Genomic DNA, 20,579 nt, shown 5'->3' with positions numbered 1-20,579 from the left:
ACGTTGTCGAGGTACGGGAACGTGGCCCGTAAACCGTGCTGGTCAACCATTCGGTCCATCTCCCATTGGAAGACCGAGACTCCGTTCGTGACGCCGAATGGAACCCTTAAGAAGTGGTATTGCCGCCCGTCTGCTTCGAAGGCAGTGTACTTGCGGTCACCGGGGCGAATGGGGAGTTTGTGGTAGGCGGACTTAAGGTCCACGGTGGAGAAGACCATGCGGGGAAGAGGGTACGCATCGAGCTGCGCGTACCTGTTGATGGTCTGACTGTAGTCTATGACCATCCTCTGCTTCTCCCCTGTCTTCGCTACTACCACCTGAGCTCTCCAGGGACTATTGCTGGCCTGGATTATGCCTTCCTTCAGCAGCCGCTGGACTTCGGACCTGATAAACGTCCGGTCCTGGGTGCTGTACCGTCTGCTCCTAGTGGCAACGGGTTTGCAATCCCGGGTGAGGTTCGCAAACAAGGAGGGCGGTTCGACCTTGAGTGTCGCGAGGCCGCAGGTAGTCAGTGGGGGTATAGGGCCGCCAAATTTAAATGTTAAGCTCTGGAGGTTGCATTGGAAGTCCAACCCCAGGAGAGTGGGAGCGCAGAGATGGGGGAGGACATACAGCTGTTAGGTTTGCGATGCAGAACCCTTTGGTTGCAACGGAGTGGGACCCCGCCGCCAGGAAAATTCTTTGGGTGCTTGGCCGAATTACAAGGAAACAGCGTCTTACCGTGTCCGGATGAATAAAACTCTCCGTGCTCCCCGAGTCGATCAAACACGGCGTCTCGTGCCCGTTCACCAGCACCTTTGTCGTTGGCGTCTGGAGCGTCCGGGCCCGCGACTGTTTGAGGGTCACCGATGCCAAACGTGGTTGGTCCATCAGATCGTTGTCTTCAGGCAGTGTGGAGCCGTCCACGCTGGGATCCTTGCCTGTCAGCCAAGGTGGTGGCGTCCATGGATCGCACGCTGGCGGGGGTGGACAAAATGGCCGCTCCCATGGGTCGCACGCGGCCGGGGGTAGACAAAATGGCCGCTCCCATGGGTCGCACGCGGCCGGGGGTGGACAAAATGGCCGCTCCCATGGATCGCACGCGGCCCGTGGGTAGGAAGATGGCAGCGCCCGTCCCCCCCTCGTGGTGTCCGCGGTCCAAAATGGCGGCGCCCGTTGGCCGCCCGTGGGTCGCTGGGGCGGTTGAGCCCCTGGTCCCGTTTGTTCCCCGGAGATAGCGGCGACCCCACAGGACTGGCACACCGCTGCGTAGTGCCCCTTTTTGCCGCAGCTTTTACAGGTGGCCGAGCGGGCCGGGCAGCGCTGGCAGGGGTGTTTCGGCTGCCCGCAAAAGTAGCAGCGGGGCCCCCCCGGGTGGTCTGGGATTCTGGCCGCGCACGCTTGCGGAGGGGTGTGGGGTGCCAGGGGGTTGGTCGTGGCGGGAGTCCACGGAGCTCAAGGGGCTGTAGTGCTGTCGGGGGCATAGGCGCGGGCGTTTTGGGAGGCCATGTCGAGGGAGGCTGCAAGGGCCCGTGCCTCTGTGAGTCCGAGAGAGTCTTTCTCTAAACATCTCTGGCGAATTTGCGACGATGCCAAACCTGCTACGTAAGCATCCCTGATCAGGAGGTCCGTATGTTCATTCGCCGTTACCGCTGGGCTGTCGCAATTTCTTCCCAGGATCGTCAGCGCATTGAAGAATTCGTCCAGCGATTCCCTGGGGATTTGTCGTCTCGTCGCGAGCTGGTAGCGTGCGTAGACCTGGTTGACGGGCCTAATGTAGGTCTGTTTCAGCAAGTTGATCGCCGCTGGGAATTCTTCCGCGTCCTCGATGAGTGCGTAGATTTCGGGACTCACTCTGGAATGCAGGACCTGCATCTTCTGGTCTTCCATTGGTCTGCTGGGGGCCGTTCGGAGGTACCCCTCAAAGCACGCCAGCCAGTGTTTAAACGCCGATGTTGCGTTAGCTGCTTGGGGGCCGATTCGCAGGAATTCCGGGGCGATCCGGAGCTCCATATTCCTTTTTAAGTCTGCTCAATAAATTGTAGCACCATTGATCACTCACGAGGCGAGACGTAGAGAACTTCAATCGAGGCTTTATTGAGCAGACTAGTTCAGACTTGTTCCCCAGCAGCTCAGTCACAGAATGCAGCTGCGGGGAGTAAACCGGGTTCTTATACCCCGCCTATCTGGGTGGAGCCCAGTAGGCGGCAGATCCAATCGGGACCCAGCATCTGTCCTCCAATAGCTCCTCGGCATTCATGGTGTACCGTATTACCCCTAATACATACCACCACACTCCACATGGACAGTGACCCAGATCCGGGATCGAACCTGTGACCTCGGCGCCGTGAGGCTGCAGGGCTAACCCACTGCGCCACCGTGCTGCCCCGACATTTGATTTTTTTATACAAACGAGATCCCAGCTGTTTTATATCTTTGTGTCTTACCAATTGCTTTCCCTCCAAACCAAACACATAATTTTCCGTACGTGCTCAACTTTGCAGCAGCATCATCGTGAGTCTGTGTGCTCGAGGGAGGAGGGGGGGGGGGGGGGGGGGGGGTGGTTTGGGGTGGGGGAGGGGGTTCGTAGTTTGGTCCAACAACAACAACTTGGATTTATATAGTGGCTTCAACTTACTAAAATGCCCCTCAGATGTTTCACACAAATGCATTCTGCGAAGAATCAGCACTGAGCAAAGGCTGGTAACATTAGGCTACCTGGGCCAGTTCAAAGCGAGGCATTTTGAGAAGAGTCTTTTTATTTTATTAATGCTGGGCCAGCATCTATTTCTTAAACTGAGTGGCTTGCTGTGGATCTGGAGTCACACGTAGGCAAGGATGGAAATGGGAAATTAGGTCCAAAGATGTGCTGGTTGGGTGGGGTTACGAGGATAGGGTGGGGGATGTGGGCCTAGGTAGGGCGCTCTTTCAGAGGCCCGATGCTGACCTGAGGAGCCGAATAGCCTCCTTCTGCACTGCAGGAATTCTATGATAAAGGTGGGTTTTTACAGCAATAGTTTCATGCCAATCATTTTTTATTGAATTTCAAAAGTCACCATCTCCCATCTGTGGGATTCAAACCCAGCTGCCCAGATGACTAATCCAATGACAGCACCACAATGCCACCTCCTTCCCTTAACAACAGGCAAGTTCCAGAGGGTAAGTTTGAGGTAGTGGAAGGCGTGGCCACCAGTAGTGGGGTGAAGAGATCTGAGGATTGATGCCTCATTTGTTCCCCATCTTCTTTGCTCTTCTCTCGATTTGTCAGTACAATTTACATTTAACAGGGTTTTTTTTAAAGAGTTCTCTTGTGCTATTTTATTTGGAATATACATGGGGAAAAGATGGCCTTCCCTTTGACATGCCTGCAGAGTCAGTGAGAAAGGGGAGCGGTGGAGCTGGGACCGGTAATAACAACTGTCCCACACAAAGTGGTTACAGCACAGGAACAGGCCATTCGGCCCACCAATCCCATACCAGTTTCTATTTGCTAGACAAAGCATCTCTCATTCTTCTTGATAGAACCCCATCAACTTTAATTTAAATCAATCAGATTACCAACAAATAGCTCTACGGTTAACAATTAAAACAGTTCTTAATTAAAAAGAAAAACTTTAACTTACTCCCCACACCTGCAACTATATATATTCCAATTAATCAAACTAATACAGTTCAAAGACCACTTATAAATAAAGTTAACAATCAGATTTACTTGCATTTCTGTATGCCAACACTGGGCTGGTTTAGCTACACTGGGCTGGTTTAGCTCAGTGGGCTAGACAGCTGGTTTGTGATGCAGAACAAGGCCAGCAGTGCGGGTTCAATTCCTGTACCAGCTGAGAATTCTGAATTCTCCCTCTGTGTACCCAAACAGGCGCCGGAATGTGCGACGAGGGGCTTTTCACAGTAACTTAATTGCAGTGTTAATGTAAGCCTACTTGTGACAATAAAGATAATTTACAACAGAGCCTTCTATTCCTTTCGCCGTCACTGGTGCAATTGGCGTCCCATTAACTGCCTTTATGTAATTTGCCTAATTTCCTCCTTGTCACTGTGGGTTCCGAAGTTTTAACCGTGCTCCGGATGAAGAAGTGTACTTCGACAAGCCTGAGGCGAGAGGTCGGAGAGATGATTTTAATTCTCAGCAAGTGTCAGAAATCGTGGGATCCATTATACACCGGATTGTTGTACCTGTCGACAGGTTTGAGGCGTTGAAATAATATTCGGTGGAGCTCATATTAAGGTAGATCACATTTGGCTTTCTGAAAGAATGGATTTAATGAGCCAGATAACCTTCCACTTATGTGTTAATTATGGCTCACTCGGTAGCATCCTAACTGCGTCGCAAGTCATAAGGTTCTGCATTTAAGTCGCATTTCATGGCTTGAAAGAGTTAGTCAAGGCTGACATCTCATACGTACTGAGGGAGTGCTGCACTGTCTCAGGTGCCATTTTGTAGATGCGATGTTAAAACTTGAGGCCCCATCCACCTACCTGGGTGGATGTAAGAGATCCCATGGCATCACTTTGATGAAGAGCAGGGGAGTTAAACCCCGGTGTCACGCCTTCCACAAAACATTGGTAGTGTTTGCATTGGCCGTGATTTGGACAGAGATTTTCCTCCCTCATGCGGGGTTTCAAGAGAGGTAAGATGACCAACATCAGGTCATCGGCAACCTTGAGGTTGGCAGACACAAAGAAAGAAAGAACGCTGTGCAATTATAGAGCAGTTTGCACGATCACCAGATGTCTCAAATGTTAGGATCCCAGATGAGAACCCAACTGCTTGCAATTTATAAAACTGAGGAAAGGTGACTGCACCCCAGGACTGATAAACTCACCAATACATATCTTTTATTTGAAAACAAACTTTAATTTAAACACACAATCAATCAGATTAGCAACAAACAGCTCTATGATTAACAGTTAAAACAGTTCGTAATTAAAAAGAAAACTTTGACTTAATCCCCACACCTGCAACGATTTATATTCCAATTAAGCAAACTAATACAGTTCAAAGACCACTTATAAATAAAGTTAACAATCAGATTTACTTGCATTTCTCTATGCCAAGACTTTGGAGAGATCCTTTCAGGAGCCAACTCAAGACACTTCTGTTCAACTTAAAATCCTATGACAAACGGAAACTACAGACAGACCTGGCTCCTCCCATTAATTTCATCATCTCTACTCTAAACATAAGGCAGTCTGCTGTCTCGACCTACACGATGTCCCATGACCTGGCTAGCTAGCACCACAACACAATCCCTCATAAATTATCTGCACCCCAGGGATCTTCCAAAACTCAAAACAATATTCCATTATCCCACTATCTATAAACAAGTAAATGGTTAAAACCAATGATTACCTCACTTTTACAACCCCCTTAAACATCGCTTTCACAGACATACTGGCTGTATGCATCGTAAACCCATTTTGTAATAACATTGCTGCTCCAAATGTAAAATGTAACAACTGCTTACATTCATTACACAAAGCGTGTTCCACCCAATGAAGTATGTCTGATATAGTCATTGTTGCCATGTAGGGACAGCATGGTGGTGCAGTGGCTAGCACTGCTTCCTCACAGTGCCGAGGTCCCAGGTTCGATCCTGGCCCCGGGTCACTGTCCGTATGGAGTTTGCACATTCTCCCCGTGTTTGTGTGGGTTTCGCCCCCACAACCCAAAGATGTGCAGAGTAGGTGGATTGGCCGTGCTAAATTGTTCCTTAATTGGAAAAAAATGAATTGGGCACTCAAAATTTAAAAAAATTAATTGTTGTCATGTAGGAAATGCGGCAGCCAATTTGTGCACAGCAAGCTCCCACAAGTAGCAACGTGATAATGACCGGACAATCTACTTTCGGGATGTTGGTTGAAGGGTAAATATTGGCCAGAAAGCCGGGGATAGATCTCCTGCTCTTGAGTATTGCTTACTGAGGTTCTGTGCTACCTAACAACTGCTCGTCTTAGAAAGTATGCCATAGGATCTTTGAAATCCACCTGAGAGAGTAGACGGTTTTAATGTTAATCCAAAAGAGAGTGCCTCCAACAATACTGCACTCTCTCAGTACTGTGTTGGAGTGTCGACCTAGACTGTGTGGAAAAAATCACTTCACAATCTGAAAGAACCGTTGTCCAAATTATTGCCCCAGTCTCCATCTTGTAAAAAGAAGTATTAGATTAGCAAAATAGGGAGCGTAATAGGTTAAGCGATTGAACACCAATCCTCAAGGCCAAAGACTTTGACCAAGTATGCGAATATGGATACAGTGCTCCTTTTTAAGCCACATTCCATACTGGCCACCCAACCAGGTTTGTTTCACAAGGTCACATCGTCAACTCTTGCCTCTTGTCAGAGTGAGATTAGGAAACAGAAAACCCACAACAGATTAGGGAGGAGAGATGAAGACAAGCCTGCCTTGGTTACGTTTTACTATTCCCCTTCGAGAGAACCTTCAAACTGCACCAACAAACAGGGTTCTGTTGAGCTGAATGTCAGAGAGACAGTGTTCATTCTGTTACCCGAACTGCTCCACTTAATAAGCATCAGAAAACATAATCAACTCCGCACAATGATTCCTCTCACTTAGCTTCACGCCGAGTCAAAGGTATTTTAAACAAGCCCCGTGTAACGTAAGCGCTGTCTTGCCTTCGTGGTTCGCCCCCACGGCATGTTTATTTACTGACCCGTATAATTAGTGTTTAAAATTTGTGCTCAGTGTTGACAGTAACGAACATTTTTGGAGACCTCAGGAATGTTTGAAAGGAAATCTCGGTTGCTGTTGAATTGCAATAAAATTGAGCCTCTTGACGAATCTCTGCAGGTAACTCTTAGCGAATGAAGGCCCCATTTTAACCCAGAGCGGTGGGGGCTGAGGAGCGAGTGTTAAACCCGCGAGAACATTGTCGGCCAGAAGCTGGGGCGCATTTACCTCCTGGGCCATGTCTGTCGCCCCTTGTCTCTATTAGCTCCTCCAACTCTCCCTCCAAGATTTCTGCGTTCCTCCCAATTATGGCCGCTTGTTCGCCTCCCGTGTCCTACACCCCCTCCACTAGTGGCCATGCCGCCAGCGGTTTAGGCCCAAACCTCTGGACTTCTTGACCTCTTCACATTTTCTCTCCTCCTTGAAGATGTGGACGCAGCCTTTGCAATGCCCCCCACAATGCCCCTCCGCTGGACAGAATCCTCCTCTCCCTGTAGCAGGGAAGTCGATGAACTCCTTGACCGCAGGAAAAGTTCATGGGCGGGATTCTCCGTCCCGCCGCGATTGCTGCCCCGACCGGCCGGCAGGATTCTCCATCACACCGGCCGGCCAATGGGGTTTCCCATTGTGGGGCAGCCCCAGGCCGTCGGGAAAACCCCGGGTGCCTGCATAACGGAGAATCCCGCCCCTTGTGTTTCAAAAACAGGCCTGACCCCCCCCCCCCTTCCCGCTCCCCACCCCCCTCCACCCGTTACAGGTTAAGGGACCAAGTGATGACTGTAAAGAGGTAGGACTCCACCACTCGCTCAATTCTCCGCTTTACACTCAATGCCAGGGACTATCAGAAAAAAGGGGCTAATGAACGGGATGTCAGAGATGGCAAATCCACCATTTCAAATGCTGGCTGGGTGTAGGGGACGGGGGGGCAGGGGGGGGGACGGGGTGTTGTCTACAATGCCCACTGTTCTCTCTCTTCAGCTCCCACACAACTTGTTCTTTATGGTCGGATGTTTCTTAGGGCCCAGTACTGTGACCACGAAGGTTCCCCCCCTGATTGCATTTGTGAGGTCGGCTGACCCATTCATATCTCTGTAACTCCGGCTCAGGAAGTAGATCTGTCGGGCGCCGGTGGGAGCAAGATTGTATGTAATGGCCTTGTTGCATTTGGAAAATAGCCGATACATCGTTATCATCATGAGGTAGTTGTACGTCTGCTGCGATTCCTTCACTCTCTTGGGAAGATCTCAGTTAATTCTCTTAACTGCATGGCCGCCATCTCAAACTTGGGGCAATTCCACGTGCTGGAGGTCTGCAGTGTGGTAGGTCGAGTTTCTGCGTGGTGGGGATCGCGAGGGATTCCGTTGTGTCAGCCTGACTGCTTCGCGAACGTTGCTCTGCAAATGAAAAATAAATAGCCTGGAGACGGCCTGATATTTGCGGAGGACAGCTTTAGTTGTTGATAAGACATTCCTGTGTCTGCAATTTAAATCAGCCAATTGCAGCGGTCGCACCGTTCAACATGGTGCCGGCTGTGCACGGACCCAATCTGTCAGCTATTTTTGTGTCTCCTGCATTGGGGACTCTAAATTTATTTTAAAAAACAATTGATTCCAAACTTTTTCCAATAAAAGATGTTAGTCTAATTAGCTGGTAACTATTCATCTTTTTCCTCCCTCCCTTTTTGAATAAGGGTGTAACATTGGCAGTTTTCCTATCCTTCGGTACTTGGTAAGAATCCAAGGATTTTTGGAAAATTACAACCAATGCAACCATTATTTCTGTAGCTATTTCTATTAGGATCCTCGGATGCAAGCCATGACGGCCAGAGGGCTTATCTGCCTTTAGCTCCATTAGTTTGGCTCATTCTACTTCTCTAGTGCTGGGGATGGTATTTAATTGGTCCCATATTCTTCAGTATTAATGGGCTGTTCAAAGTATTTTCCACCCTAAAGACTGATGCAAAATATCTTTTTAACTCCTCTGCCATTTCCTTGTTCCCCATAACTATCTCCCCAGATTCATTTTCCAAGGGGCCTTGGCTCACTTTGACCTCCTCTCCTTTTTATATATTTACAGATGCTCTTATTGGCAGTTTTTACATTCCCAACCAGTTTGTTCTCATCGCTTTGTTTCTCTCTCTTCGATAACCTTTTTGTCCTCCTTTGCTGGATTCTGAATTTATCTCAATCGTTGTCACTTACCTTTACCTCCTTGTACGCTTTTTCTTTCGACTTAATACTCTCCTCAGCTTTCTTCATTAGTCACGGTAGGTTTATCCCATCTTTCCACATTTCTGGGATATATCTTTGCTGAGAGTCATGAATTGCCTCCTTAAATGTCTGCCATTGCTTGTTTACTGTCTTTCCTACTAACCTATCCACCCGCCCAGTCCACTTTAGCTAACCCAACCCTCTTGCATTGTAATTCCCTTTATTTAAGTGAAACACAGTTGTTTTCGAGTCAAGTTTATCACTCTCAAACGGAATGTTAAACTCTTATCATGTTATGATCACTACTTCTGAGGGGACCTTTTATTCTGAGGTAATTTATTAAACCTGCTTAATTACCCATTATCAGATCCAAGATAGCCTGTCGGTGACATGACATATTGCTCGAGGAAACTTTCCCTAATGCACTCTATGAATTTGTTGTTGCAGATATCCTTTCCACATTGATTAACATGAAAATTAAAGTCACTCATAATTATTGCTCTATTCTTTTTGCATGCACCTATTATTTGGCGATTTATAACTTTTCCTACAGTGCGGCACCCAAGTCCAGATCATCTCTCACAAGTGCCCTCATTGCATCTCTTATGAACAGTGCTACCCCACCACCTTTTCCTTCCCTCCCGTCCTTCTGAAAGGTCAAATATCCTTGTTCCTTTCTTTGTATCTCTTTCCCTTGTCACCCTGCTTGGGTTCCCAATCCCTGCCATTCTAGTTTCCTCCCCCAGAGCTGGGATTTCCCAGGAATCTGAACCTCTCTCCCTTGTATCAATTTACCAGCCACAACCATTGGCTGTTCACATGCCCCCTCCAGAATGTCCTGTAGCCCCTCTGAGACATCCTTGACCCCAGCACCAGGGAGTCAACATACCATCCTGGAGTCTCATTTGCAGCCACAGAAACGCCTGCTTGTTCCCCTTACTAGTGAACACTCTACAACTGTTGCATTCCACACTTTGTACTCCTCCTCTATGTAGCAGAGCCAACCGTGGTGCAATGAAATTGACAATCACTGCTTTTCCCTGAGAGGCCATTCCTCTCAACAGTATCCAAAGTGGTATTTCTGCATTGTAGAGGAATAGCCACACGAGATTACTGCTAGTCCTTTTTCTCTGCCTGGCGGTCACCCATTCCTTTCCTGCCTGTGGACTCTTAGCCTGCGATGTGACCACCTCTCAATACATACTGTCCATGATACCCTCCGCCTTGTGGATGCTCCATAGTGTTCCCAGCTCCATTCCAGCTCCGAAACCTGGGCTTCCAGGATCTGCAATTGGAGACACTTCCTGCATGCATGCTGGCACTGGAAATATGTCCGGCTTCCCACATAGAGCATGAGGAGCAAATCAAGGCTTTGAGCTCTCCTGACGATATTTACCCCATTGGATTAAACCATAAAAGGACTCCTAAAATTTATACTACTTTATGGTCCTTCTTCCCTTGACCTAGTTCATACAAAATATAACCCTTACGAACTGTAAATCACAAAATAAAGTGTTTACCAACTATAAGCGATAATAGTTGTACAAATGCTCACCATCTTTACTCACCCAGCCCACTTGTCCTGCGTCACTTTTGAATCCTGATGTTATCTTAGGAGCTCTGCCTCTGGATTGAGTGAAGTTACGCTGGGCTGCTCCTTTTAAACTTTTCCCCTTGCTCTGCTCAACTGTTCCTCACCAGGTTTGCCCTCTCTCTGACCCCCCGTGCTCTGTACTGAAAGAGTTACTTAAAGTCGCTCTTTCCCCTTATGTTCCAAAGTGCCTTAGACTTGACTTTTACCTCAATGAGCAGAAGTACTCACCAATCCTTCTCACCAATCAGTGAAAAGAAAGGCCTGATCACCTAACTCCCTGTTTCACCAAACTCCAGCTGCAGTCCGTTGCAACAAGGCAGCACTTAGTGGTAGCGTTCCATTTGCTTTTCTTCTTGCTCAGAAAGCTGCGGAAAATTACATGGGGGAGGGGGGGGTGCAAGTTTCAGAATTGGCTTAAATGATCCACACAAGCCCACTGCAAGACTAGCCATGTGTGGGGAATAACTCTGCCCATGATCATCATTGCGCCTGATGTGTTGGGAGTTCTGGATCTCAAACAGGTCACCAACACTTGAAGTGGTGCAACTCTATTTTATTACAAGTTTAACTTTCTCGCTGTGGATCTTGAAGAATGTCATTCTCTGACGGACGGACAAGCTGAGAGAGAAGCGGAAATAAGATGATAAATTGTGAGCTCGCATTACATGAAATGACATCAAAGGCTGCACGCGGTCATTGAGGGCTCCTGGTGGAATATCTTTTCGATGATACCCCAAGATCTATCAAATTTGCTTTCTTTCGGGGTGTTGGAATGGGGATTTGGATTGGAGTCGGAATGCTCCTCGGGAAGGTGTGCTATGATCTGTGTTGTCCTTTCATTACAGATATCCCAGCTGATCTCCGAGAACTGCCGGGAAGGGTTGACTGAGGCTGTTCTGAACCGTTACAACTCGGACAAGCCTTCAGTGTACAGCTTTCCGAGCTCCCAGGGCACCTATGTGTCGAGCGTGGCCTCGAGTGGGACCTCAGCCGCAGCCTCGTTCTTTGCCAGGTAAGGATGTGCCCTGTTAGTGAGAATGGCTGCCTTTAAGCAACAGTAATTATTATTTATTAATTAATTGTTCAGTAATTGTTTAAGTGACTTAAGAAATATTGGCAGCTGCCTGTAACACACGTGCTGAGGGATCCGGACAGGAGTACGAGATATTTTTATTCAAAGGAGCACGTTTACCAAAACACAGAGATTGAACCAGTTGGCACGTGAAGTAATAAGTTGTGATCCTGAGTAATACAAACTGGGAATTAACAAAGTTCAAACCCTAATCCTGGATGGGTTTGATCTTCCATAGTTGGCCTCAACGTTCCTGATACAGGAAAGGAAAACAGAAATGCTACGTGCCCATTCACTCCCATTGAGAAAACTGAGCTTGAAATTCAGGCAAGAATAGGGTTGTGTATGACTGTAATTCCCTCCCAGTTGAATAGTCTTGTCAACACCCATTGGACTACACAACACGAAGTTGTTATGGGTTGCATCTCGCACCCTGGGATTGTACGTCACCACGTTCATACCTCTTAAGGAGCAGAATTAATTTGGTTGCGAGGCCAGTTTCCGTTGCGCAGACAATCCTGGGCTGATTTGGAGTTCAGGACATATCAAAAGAAAGTGGCGAGATTCAGGAATAATCGCCAATTCTGCCCCAGTAAAGCATTAAATAATAGAGGCAGCACGCTGAAACCGTTTGTAGCTATTAATGTGCAAAATGCCACTGCCATGACACAGACTAGAATGATTATTGTTCCGATCTTTAAGTGAGAATCTAGGTGTGGTGGTGGTTGTAGTTTGAATAAAGCCTGAAGAAATTGGTCATCACAGAGCGATGACAAGAAGCCATTCCTGTTATAAGTTCTCCTGATACATTCTGTTTTTATTGAACATCTAAGACCTTATTTATTGAGTTCCCTCCTTAAAACTCTCAGATTATCTACCTCTCTTTCTTCCTTTAAGACGCTCCTTGAAACCTACTTCATTGACCAAGTTGTTGGTCATCACCTCATGTGCTTAGTGTCAAACCTAGCTTTGCGATGCTCCTATGGAGGTCTGGTGGGTGCAGTGGGTCGCGTCCCTACCTCTGGGGCAGGAACTCTGGGTATGAGTCCTACTTTGGGGCTTGATGGCCACAGAAGGTGCATTCATAATGTGGGCCAAAGAGGCTGACTATCAGCCTGCAAAACCTTCCACTTCGCCTCTTGGTAGGTGTCAAGAGCGGGAGAGTTTCTTGGTCATCCATGTTGCAGAAGGCAAGGGCAAACCACTGAACCATCGTGGATGTCCATGGTAACCAATGTCCTCTTCCAGCACGGTGACTGGAGGAGGCCAAATTACCCTGTGAAGAACTTTGGGAGATTCTATTGTATTAAAGGTGCTCCGTAACAACAACTTATATTTATATAGCACCTCTAACGTAATGAAACATCCCAAGCCGTGTCACAACAGCTTCATAAAACAAAGTATGACACCGAGCCATTTGAGGAGACATTCAGTCGATGACTAAAAGCTCGGTCAAAGAGGCAGGGTTCAAGACGTAAATGAGGAGAGTGAGTTATAGAGATGGGGAGGATAATCCCAAGCTTGGGGCTGAGGCAGCTGAAGACACGGCTACCAACGGTGGCGTGATTAAAATGAGATGAGCACAGATATCTCAGTGGGTTGTGGACTTGGTGGAGTGAGGGTGTGTTTGTGTGTGTGGGTACGGGGGGGGGCTGGAGGGATTTGAAAACAGGGTTGAGAATTCAAGATGTTGCCGGGCCAGGAGCCAGCGCTGTAGGCTGGACACCTTTAGTTCGGTGCCTCGGTCCTTCCCTCTCATGCCACACCACCATGATCTCCAGGACATCCAGAGGAATTTAAGACCGTCATCCCATCAAACCTGCTTCCTCCCTGATTATTCTACCACCTCTGCCCCTCCCACCAGCTGCCTGTCCCCTACTTTAGGGAACACCGATGTTTATTACCCCCTACCTTTGCATAACAAAATGAGTTATAGACATTTCATAGAATTTACAGTGCAGAAGGAGGCCATTTGGCCCATCGAGTCTGCACCGGCTCTTGGAAAGAGCACCCTACCCAAGGTCAACACCTCCACCCTATCCCCGTAACCCAGTAACCCCACCCAACACTAAGGGCAATTTTGGACACTAAGGGCAATTTATCATGGCCAATCCACCTAACCGGCACATCTTTGGACTGTGGGAGGAAACCGGAGCACCCGGAGGAAACCCACGCACACACGGGGAGGATGTGCAGACTCCACACAGATAGTGACCCAAGCCGGAATCGAACCTGGGACCCTGGAGCTGTGAAGCAATTATGCTAACCACTATGCTACCGTGCTGCCCACGTTAAGCAAATATTATCTATCCCCCCGCCACCTTTAGCCCTCCCCCTCGGCCATGAATCGTCCGGTGGTTCACTGTCCTGAAGAAGGATTTGACTAAAGATCACTTCATGTTAGGGAGGGGGTAGCCTTTTTTAAAAAATATTTTTATTCTCCTCCTTTTTCACTTTTCTCACAAATTTACACCCACCAACAATAAACAATAAGCAGTAACAAATACAATGTCAATCCCCATATCAACAACAATCCCATCCTCCCACCAAACCCCCAAACAGCAGCCCGCATGTTAACATAAGCAAATAACAAAAAGGAATCAGGACTCACCCATAGTCACCATTAAAACATACAGTCCCACTCCCCCATCAACCCCCTAATGTTCGATGTTATCCAATTCTTGGAAGTGCACAATGAATAACGCCCATGAATTGTCGAACTCCTCCACCCTTCCCCTCAGTTCAAACTTAACCGTCTCAAGAGTCAAGAATACCAACAGAGGCTGCACGGTGGCGCAGTGGGTTAGCTCTGCTGCCTCACGGCGCCAGTGGGTTAGCTCTGCTGCCTCACGGCGCCAAGGTCCCAGGTTCGATCCCGGCTCTGGGTCACTGGCCGTGTGGAGTTTGCACATTCTCCCCGTGTTTGCGTGGGTTTCGCCCCGACAACACAAAGATATGCAGGGTAGGTGGATTGGCCACGCTAAATTGCCCCTTAATTGGAAAAAATGAATTGGGTCCTCTAAATTTTTTTTTTTAAAGAATTCCAACAGGTCCCCCCGCCACGCCAGGGCACTGGGTGGAGAGGTCCTCTCCATCCCAACAGGATCCTTCTTCGGGCAATCAACAAGGCGAAGGCTACAACATCTGCCTCCGCACCCGTTTCCAACCCCGGCTGGTCCGACACCCCGAATGTGGCCTCCCGAGGGCCCGGGTCCAGTTTCACGTGCACCACTTTAGAGATTGCCCTAAACGCCTCCTTCCAGCAATCCTCCAGCTTTGGACAGGACCAAAACATATGAACGTGATGAGGGAGGGGGTAGCTTTAATGAACAAAAACGTTTCAAATCCTGTGAAACCTATATCCACACAGATCCCAAGCGGATTCACACGGATGCTGCAATGTTATTTTTTGAAGCGACCAAGCTATGTGCCGCGGAGGAGATTATTTTCCTCCCCTTGCAATGTCTGCGGCCCCTCCCAAACAGCTTTGATTCTGACACTTTAATTTGGTGAATTCTTTAACATAACAGAGGATACTTTCATCTCACCCTGACAGAAGTATTTGTTGATGTCTGAGCTGCTTCATTTCTAGTACACCGTACAATTTGTGCTCGTGCGATGGTTACAGTGCTTTTGAATCAGGTGAATACATTTCCTAGTTATTTTTCCCTAGTGGAGTATTCTTATTCCTCAGCCCTATTATCCTTTTCTAACCTCACATTGAATGTACCTCTGCCCCTGATCACTGCCCCTTGGTTGTCCTCCGACTGTTCAGTCAGTTATGTGTCCGAGTGCAGTGCGCAGAATGAAATCAAGTCACACTTCTCTTATTGGGCTAGACACGGACTGATCTAGGAAACAATCTTGGCTGTGTCATGTGAGAGTACCTTTAAGAAATGGGTGTTTAAGAAATGTACCTTTAAGAAATGGGTGTTTATCAGTGATGTCAGAGTGTGGGTGGAGCTGGGCTGTCTGACAGCTTTTTACTTTCGTTTTAGGCTGTTTGCTGCAGGGTGTGTTTTAGTTTCGTTTTCAGTGTTGGAGCTGAAGCCAGACAAAACAGGTGTACTGCTGTTCTCTCTGCCGTGAAAAGACTATCTCTTGATCATTTGGTGAATTCAGAATTATAAATGTTCTCCGTAGTGAATGTAAACCTAATGTGCTTCTGTTAAAAAGTGTTTCTTTTGAATTCTGGATGTTGTTTGGGAAGTTATTAAAGATTACATAGTGTTGTATTCTTTGGGGGTTGTATTTGAATTGATGGTTGCTAAGATGTTCACTGTTTTAAAAAGGTTAACTTGCGTTCATACAAAAACATTGTTTTGCTTTACAAAAATACTTTTCGATTTCTGCTGTACCACACCTGTAGAGTGGGCCGTCTGCTCCCCATACCACAGTCTATTAAAAGTTGTGGGTCAGGTGAACTCCATGATACACTTTGGGGTTCTCTAAACCCTGGCCCATAACAAATTGGGAGCTCAAGGGGGATAAAAGTCTATCTATTGGATTGGCTTAGTGAACTTAAAGACAGTGAGGGGTGAGCATATTCTGGTTGCTTATCAGGTGTGGTATTCAAGTTTAAGTGGGGAGTGTGTTGTGGACAATGGCTCTTTCAGAGGCTCTGAGGTTTTTGGGGGTGGAGACGGTCACACGCAGTACCTTATGGACAGAGACGAGAAGCAGGCTGTTAGATTTGGCAAAAACATTGCAGTTAACATTACCTGACAAAATGCGAAAAGATGAGGTAATTATGGCGGTGGCTAAGCATTTAAAGTTGCCTGAGATACAGTCTGACTCATTGGAAATGGCAAAAATTCAGTTACAAATTAAACAAATGGAACATGATAAAGAATTAAAGCAGCTTGAATACAAAAGAGAGGAAAAAGAAAGAGAGAGTGCGGCAAAAGAAAAAGAAAGAGAGCGCTGAAAAAGAAAGAGATAGAGAGGAAAAAGAAAAGGAGAGAGAAGAAAGGAGAAAAGAAAGAATAGCCCTAGTAAAACAAAAAGAAAGAGAAAGGGAGATACAGATCAGGGAAAAAAATAAAGAGAGAGAGTTTGAACTTCAGAAAATGGCCATGAAACATGAGAGTCAGTTAAAATTGGCAGACGTAAATGGATGTTAGTGATGAGGATAGTGAGAAAGAGCGTCAAAGTCGAAGGCTTGGTGGGAATCTATTTAAATATGTCCAAGCATTGCCAAGGTTTGATGAGAAGGAGGTAGAAGCCTTTTTCATTTCCTATGAGAAGGTGGCGAAACAAATGAAATAACTTCAGGATATGTGGGTATTACTGATTCAAACAAAGCTGGTAGGTAGGGCTAGTGAAGTGTTTGCATCACTACTGGAGGAGGTATCTGGGACGTATGAGGAGGTGAAAAAATCCATCTTAGGTGCATATGAACTAGTGCCTGAAGCCTACAGACAAAGGTTTAGAAATTTAAGGAAAGAATTTGATCAAACATACATGGAGTTTGAAAGACTCAAACAGGGTAATTTTGATAGGTGGATGAGGGCTTTGAAAATAGAACAAACGTATGAAGCTCTCAAGAGAAATTATGCTTTTGGAAGTGTTTAAAAATTCAATTCTTGATGTAGTGAGAACTCAGGTGAAAGAACAGAGGGTTAAAACTGTGAGGTAAGCAGCAGAAATGGCAGATGATTATGAATTAGTTCATAAATCAAGGTTTGGTTTCCAACATCAGTTTCAGCCTGTGAGGGATAGAAACTGGGGACATGAGAAATACTCAAGTGGTAAAGGTAAAGGTGATCTGGTGGGAGATAATAAGGAGAATGTACCTCAGATTAAAAAAGAAATCCAGGAGGGTGGAAGAGACATGAAAAGTTTCAAATGTTTTCACTGTAATAAACTAGGCCTTGTAAAGTCACAGTGTTGTTGGTTGAAGAAAAGCACTGGGAAGGCTGATGTGGTAAAACAGGAAAAAGACAGTGGGGTTTGTTAAAGTGGTAAAGGAAAGCCCAAGTGAAGCGAAGGAGGTGCAAAAGATTGTACAGCCTGATCAAGAGGTGATTGATAAGAAGGAGCCAGATCTCTTTAAACAATTTATTTGTGGGATATACTGTATATCCTTCACTGTGGGATATACTGTATATCCTCCACTGTGGGATATACTATATATCCTTCACTGTGGGATATACTGTATAACCTCCACTGTGGGATATACTGTATAACCTCCACTGTGGGATATACTGTATACCCTACACTGTGGGATATACTGTACATCCTTCACTGTGGGATATACTGTATACCCTCCACTGTAGGATATACTGTATACCCCCCACTGTGGGATATACTGTATACCCTCCAGGTGGGATATACTGTATATCCTCCACTGTGGGATATACTGTATACCCTCCACTGTGGAATATACTGTATATCCTTCACTGTGGGATATACTGTATACCCTACACTGTGGGATATACTGTACATCCTCCAGGTGGGATATACTGTATACCCTCCACTGTGGGATATACTGTATACCCTACACTGTGGGATATACTGTACATCCTACACTGTGGGATATACTGTATACCCTCCACTGTGGGATATACTGTATATCCCCCACTGTGGGATATACTGTATACCCTCCAGGTGGGATATACTGTATACCCTCCACTGTGGGATATACTGTATATCCTCCACTGTGGGATATACTGTATACCCTCCACTATAGGCCCTTCTGTATATCCTACACTGTGGTATATACTGTATACCCTCAACTGTGAGTTATAATTTATATCCTGTACAGTGGGATTTGCTGTATGCCCTGCACTGTGGGAAATGCTGCATACCCTGCACTGTGGGATATATTGTATGCCCTCTACTGTAGACCCTGCTGTATACTCTCCACTGTGGTAATACCCTCCACTGTGGTCTACATGGTATTCCTTCAAGTGTGGTATACGCTGTGTACTCTCCACCATGGTATACACAGTATACCCTCTACTGTGGGATATAATGTATACCCTCCACTATGGGACATACTGTATACCCTCCACTGTGTGACATACTGTATACGCTCCACTATGGGATATACTGTATACCCTCCATTGTGGGATGTACTGTATACTCTTCACTATGGGATATACTGTATACCCTCCATTGTGGGATGTACTGTATACTCTCCATTGTGGGATATACTGTATACCCTCCACTGTGGGACATACTGTATACTCTCCAGTATGGAATATACTTTATACCCTTCATTGTGGGATATACTGTATACTCTCCATTGTGGGTATGCTGTATACTCTCCATTGTGGGATATACCCCTCCATTGTGGGATATACTGTATATTCTCCATTGTGGGTATACTGTATACTCTCCATTGTGGGATATACTGTATACTCGCCATTGTGGGATATACTGTATACTCTCCATTGTGGGTTATACTGTATACCTTCCATTGTTGGATATGCAGTAATAATAATAATCGCTTATTGTCACAAGTAGGCTTCAATGAAGTTACTGTGAAAAGCACCTAGTTGCCACATTCCGGCCCCTATTCGGGGAGGCTGGTACGGGAATTGAACCCGTGCTGCTGGCATCATTCTGCATTACAAGCTAGCTGTTTAGCCCACTGTGCTAAACCCCTTGTATATGCCACTGTGGGATATACTGTATACTCTCTACTATGGGATACAGTGTATACCCTCCATTCCCGTACCCGCCTCCCCAGATGCCGGAATGTGGCGACTAAGGGCTTTTCACAGTAACTTCATTGAAGCCTACTTATGGCAATACGTGATTATTATTATTATTATTGTGGTATATACTGTATACCCTCAATTGTGGGATATGCTGTATACCCTCCACTATTGGATATACTGTATGCCCTCAATTGTGGATATACTGTATACTCTCCATTGTTGGATATGCTGTATACCCTCCATTGTGGGATATGCTGTATATCGTCCACTGCTGTATATGCTGTTCACCCTCTGTGGGTAACGTTGTGTAACCTCCTCTGTGGGATACGCTGTATAACCGCCACTATGGTATATGCTGTATAACCTTCTCTGTGGGACATGCTGTATTTAATCTGCCATCAAGATGTATCTCCACTTCCAACTGAAATGGTTTTGTTGAATACAGAGACCGAGTGTAATATTAATAGTTACTTATTAGAGGTAAAATTCCAGACGGAAATATAATCCATATTATAAGCTTTGATTGTTCCAGCAAAGGAGACTTCATCAACTCCCATCTTATACAGTTTCTCCACATCCCCTATCTCTGCTGTTTTATTTGATGCTTATAGGGCGCGATTCACCCAAACAATTTCCAGATCCGGTTTCGGGCGCGTTTAACGGGGTGTTTCTTGACGGCTGCAGTGCCGTCATTGACACCGCTATTTAACGGCACTTAGCAGTTTTTTCGGGGCCTCGAGGAGTTTCTCCCCATCGAGGCCGCACTGAGAAAGATTTCCTGCACTGAGGACTGAGCCCGCCAGTGGGACAGGCTCCTCACAGATCAGGACGCCATTTTGAATGACTGCCCCAATCTCTACATCCTCCCCACACCCCCCCCCCCCCCAACACCCCCCACCCCACCCTTCACCCACCTACCTTTCTTTGGCCCCCTCAAACCCACCCCCTCTTTCATAGGCATAAACCCTCCCCGCCCCCAGGCCCCGACCCTGACAGTGCCAACCTGGCACACAGGTGACCTGGCACTGCCAATCTGGTACCTTGACGGTGCCTCTGGTGGGAGTGGTAACCGGGCACCCCGGCAGTGTCAAGGTGGCGGGGGAGAGCCAGGGTACTATGCTGCCCTGACCCCAACCACCCAGGGGTGTCTAATGGCCTGTGAGACCCCCTGAGGTGCCATCACGTCTGGTCCACGCTTGTGGAAACCAATGCTAAACGGTGTCCAGTTGACTCCCGGGCACCGGTTGAATAGGGGATCCCGATATTTAAATTGGCCTAATGTCTTCAATTTACTCAATGACTGAGTGCCACAGCTTATTGGTCGATAATTCCAAAGAATCACAACCTTCT

The 20,579-nt window shown here is 46.8% G+C and overlaps 1 protein-coding gene across 1 annotated transcript in view; it reads left to right on the top strand.

The window, feature by feature from the left end:
• The window catches only part of kif26ba (kinesin family member 26Ba), a 272,137-nt gene that overhangs the window by 32,656 nt on the left and 218,902 nt on the right, over positions 1-20,579 (top strand). Inside the window, exon 2 of the mRNA XM_072512933.1 lies at positions 11,336-11,502. Within this exon, the coding sequence (XP_072369034.1) occupies positions 11,336-11,502 (167 nt within the window). The remainder of the gene's footprint in view (positions 1-11,335; positions 11,503-20,579) is intronic.

Source organism: Scyliorhinus torazame, chromosome 1, assembly GCF_047496885.1.
Source record: "Scyliorhinus torazame isolate Kashiwa2021f chromosome 1, sScyTor2.1, whole genome shotgun sequence".
Taxonomy (NCBI): domain Eukaryota; kingdom Metazoa; phylum Chordata; class Chondrichthyes; order Carcharhiniformes; family Scyliorhinidae; genus Scyliorhinus; species Scyliorhinus torazame.
This window is presented reverse-complemented; position numbering and strand designations above follow the sequence as displayed.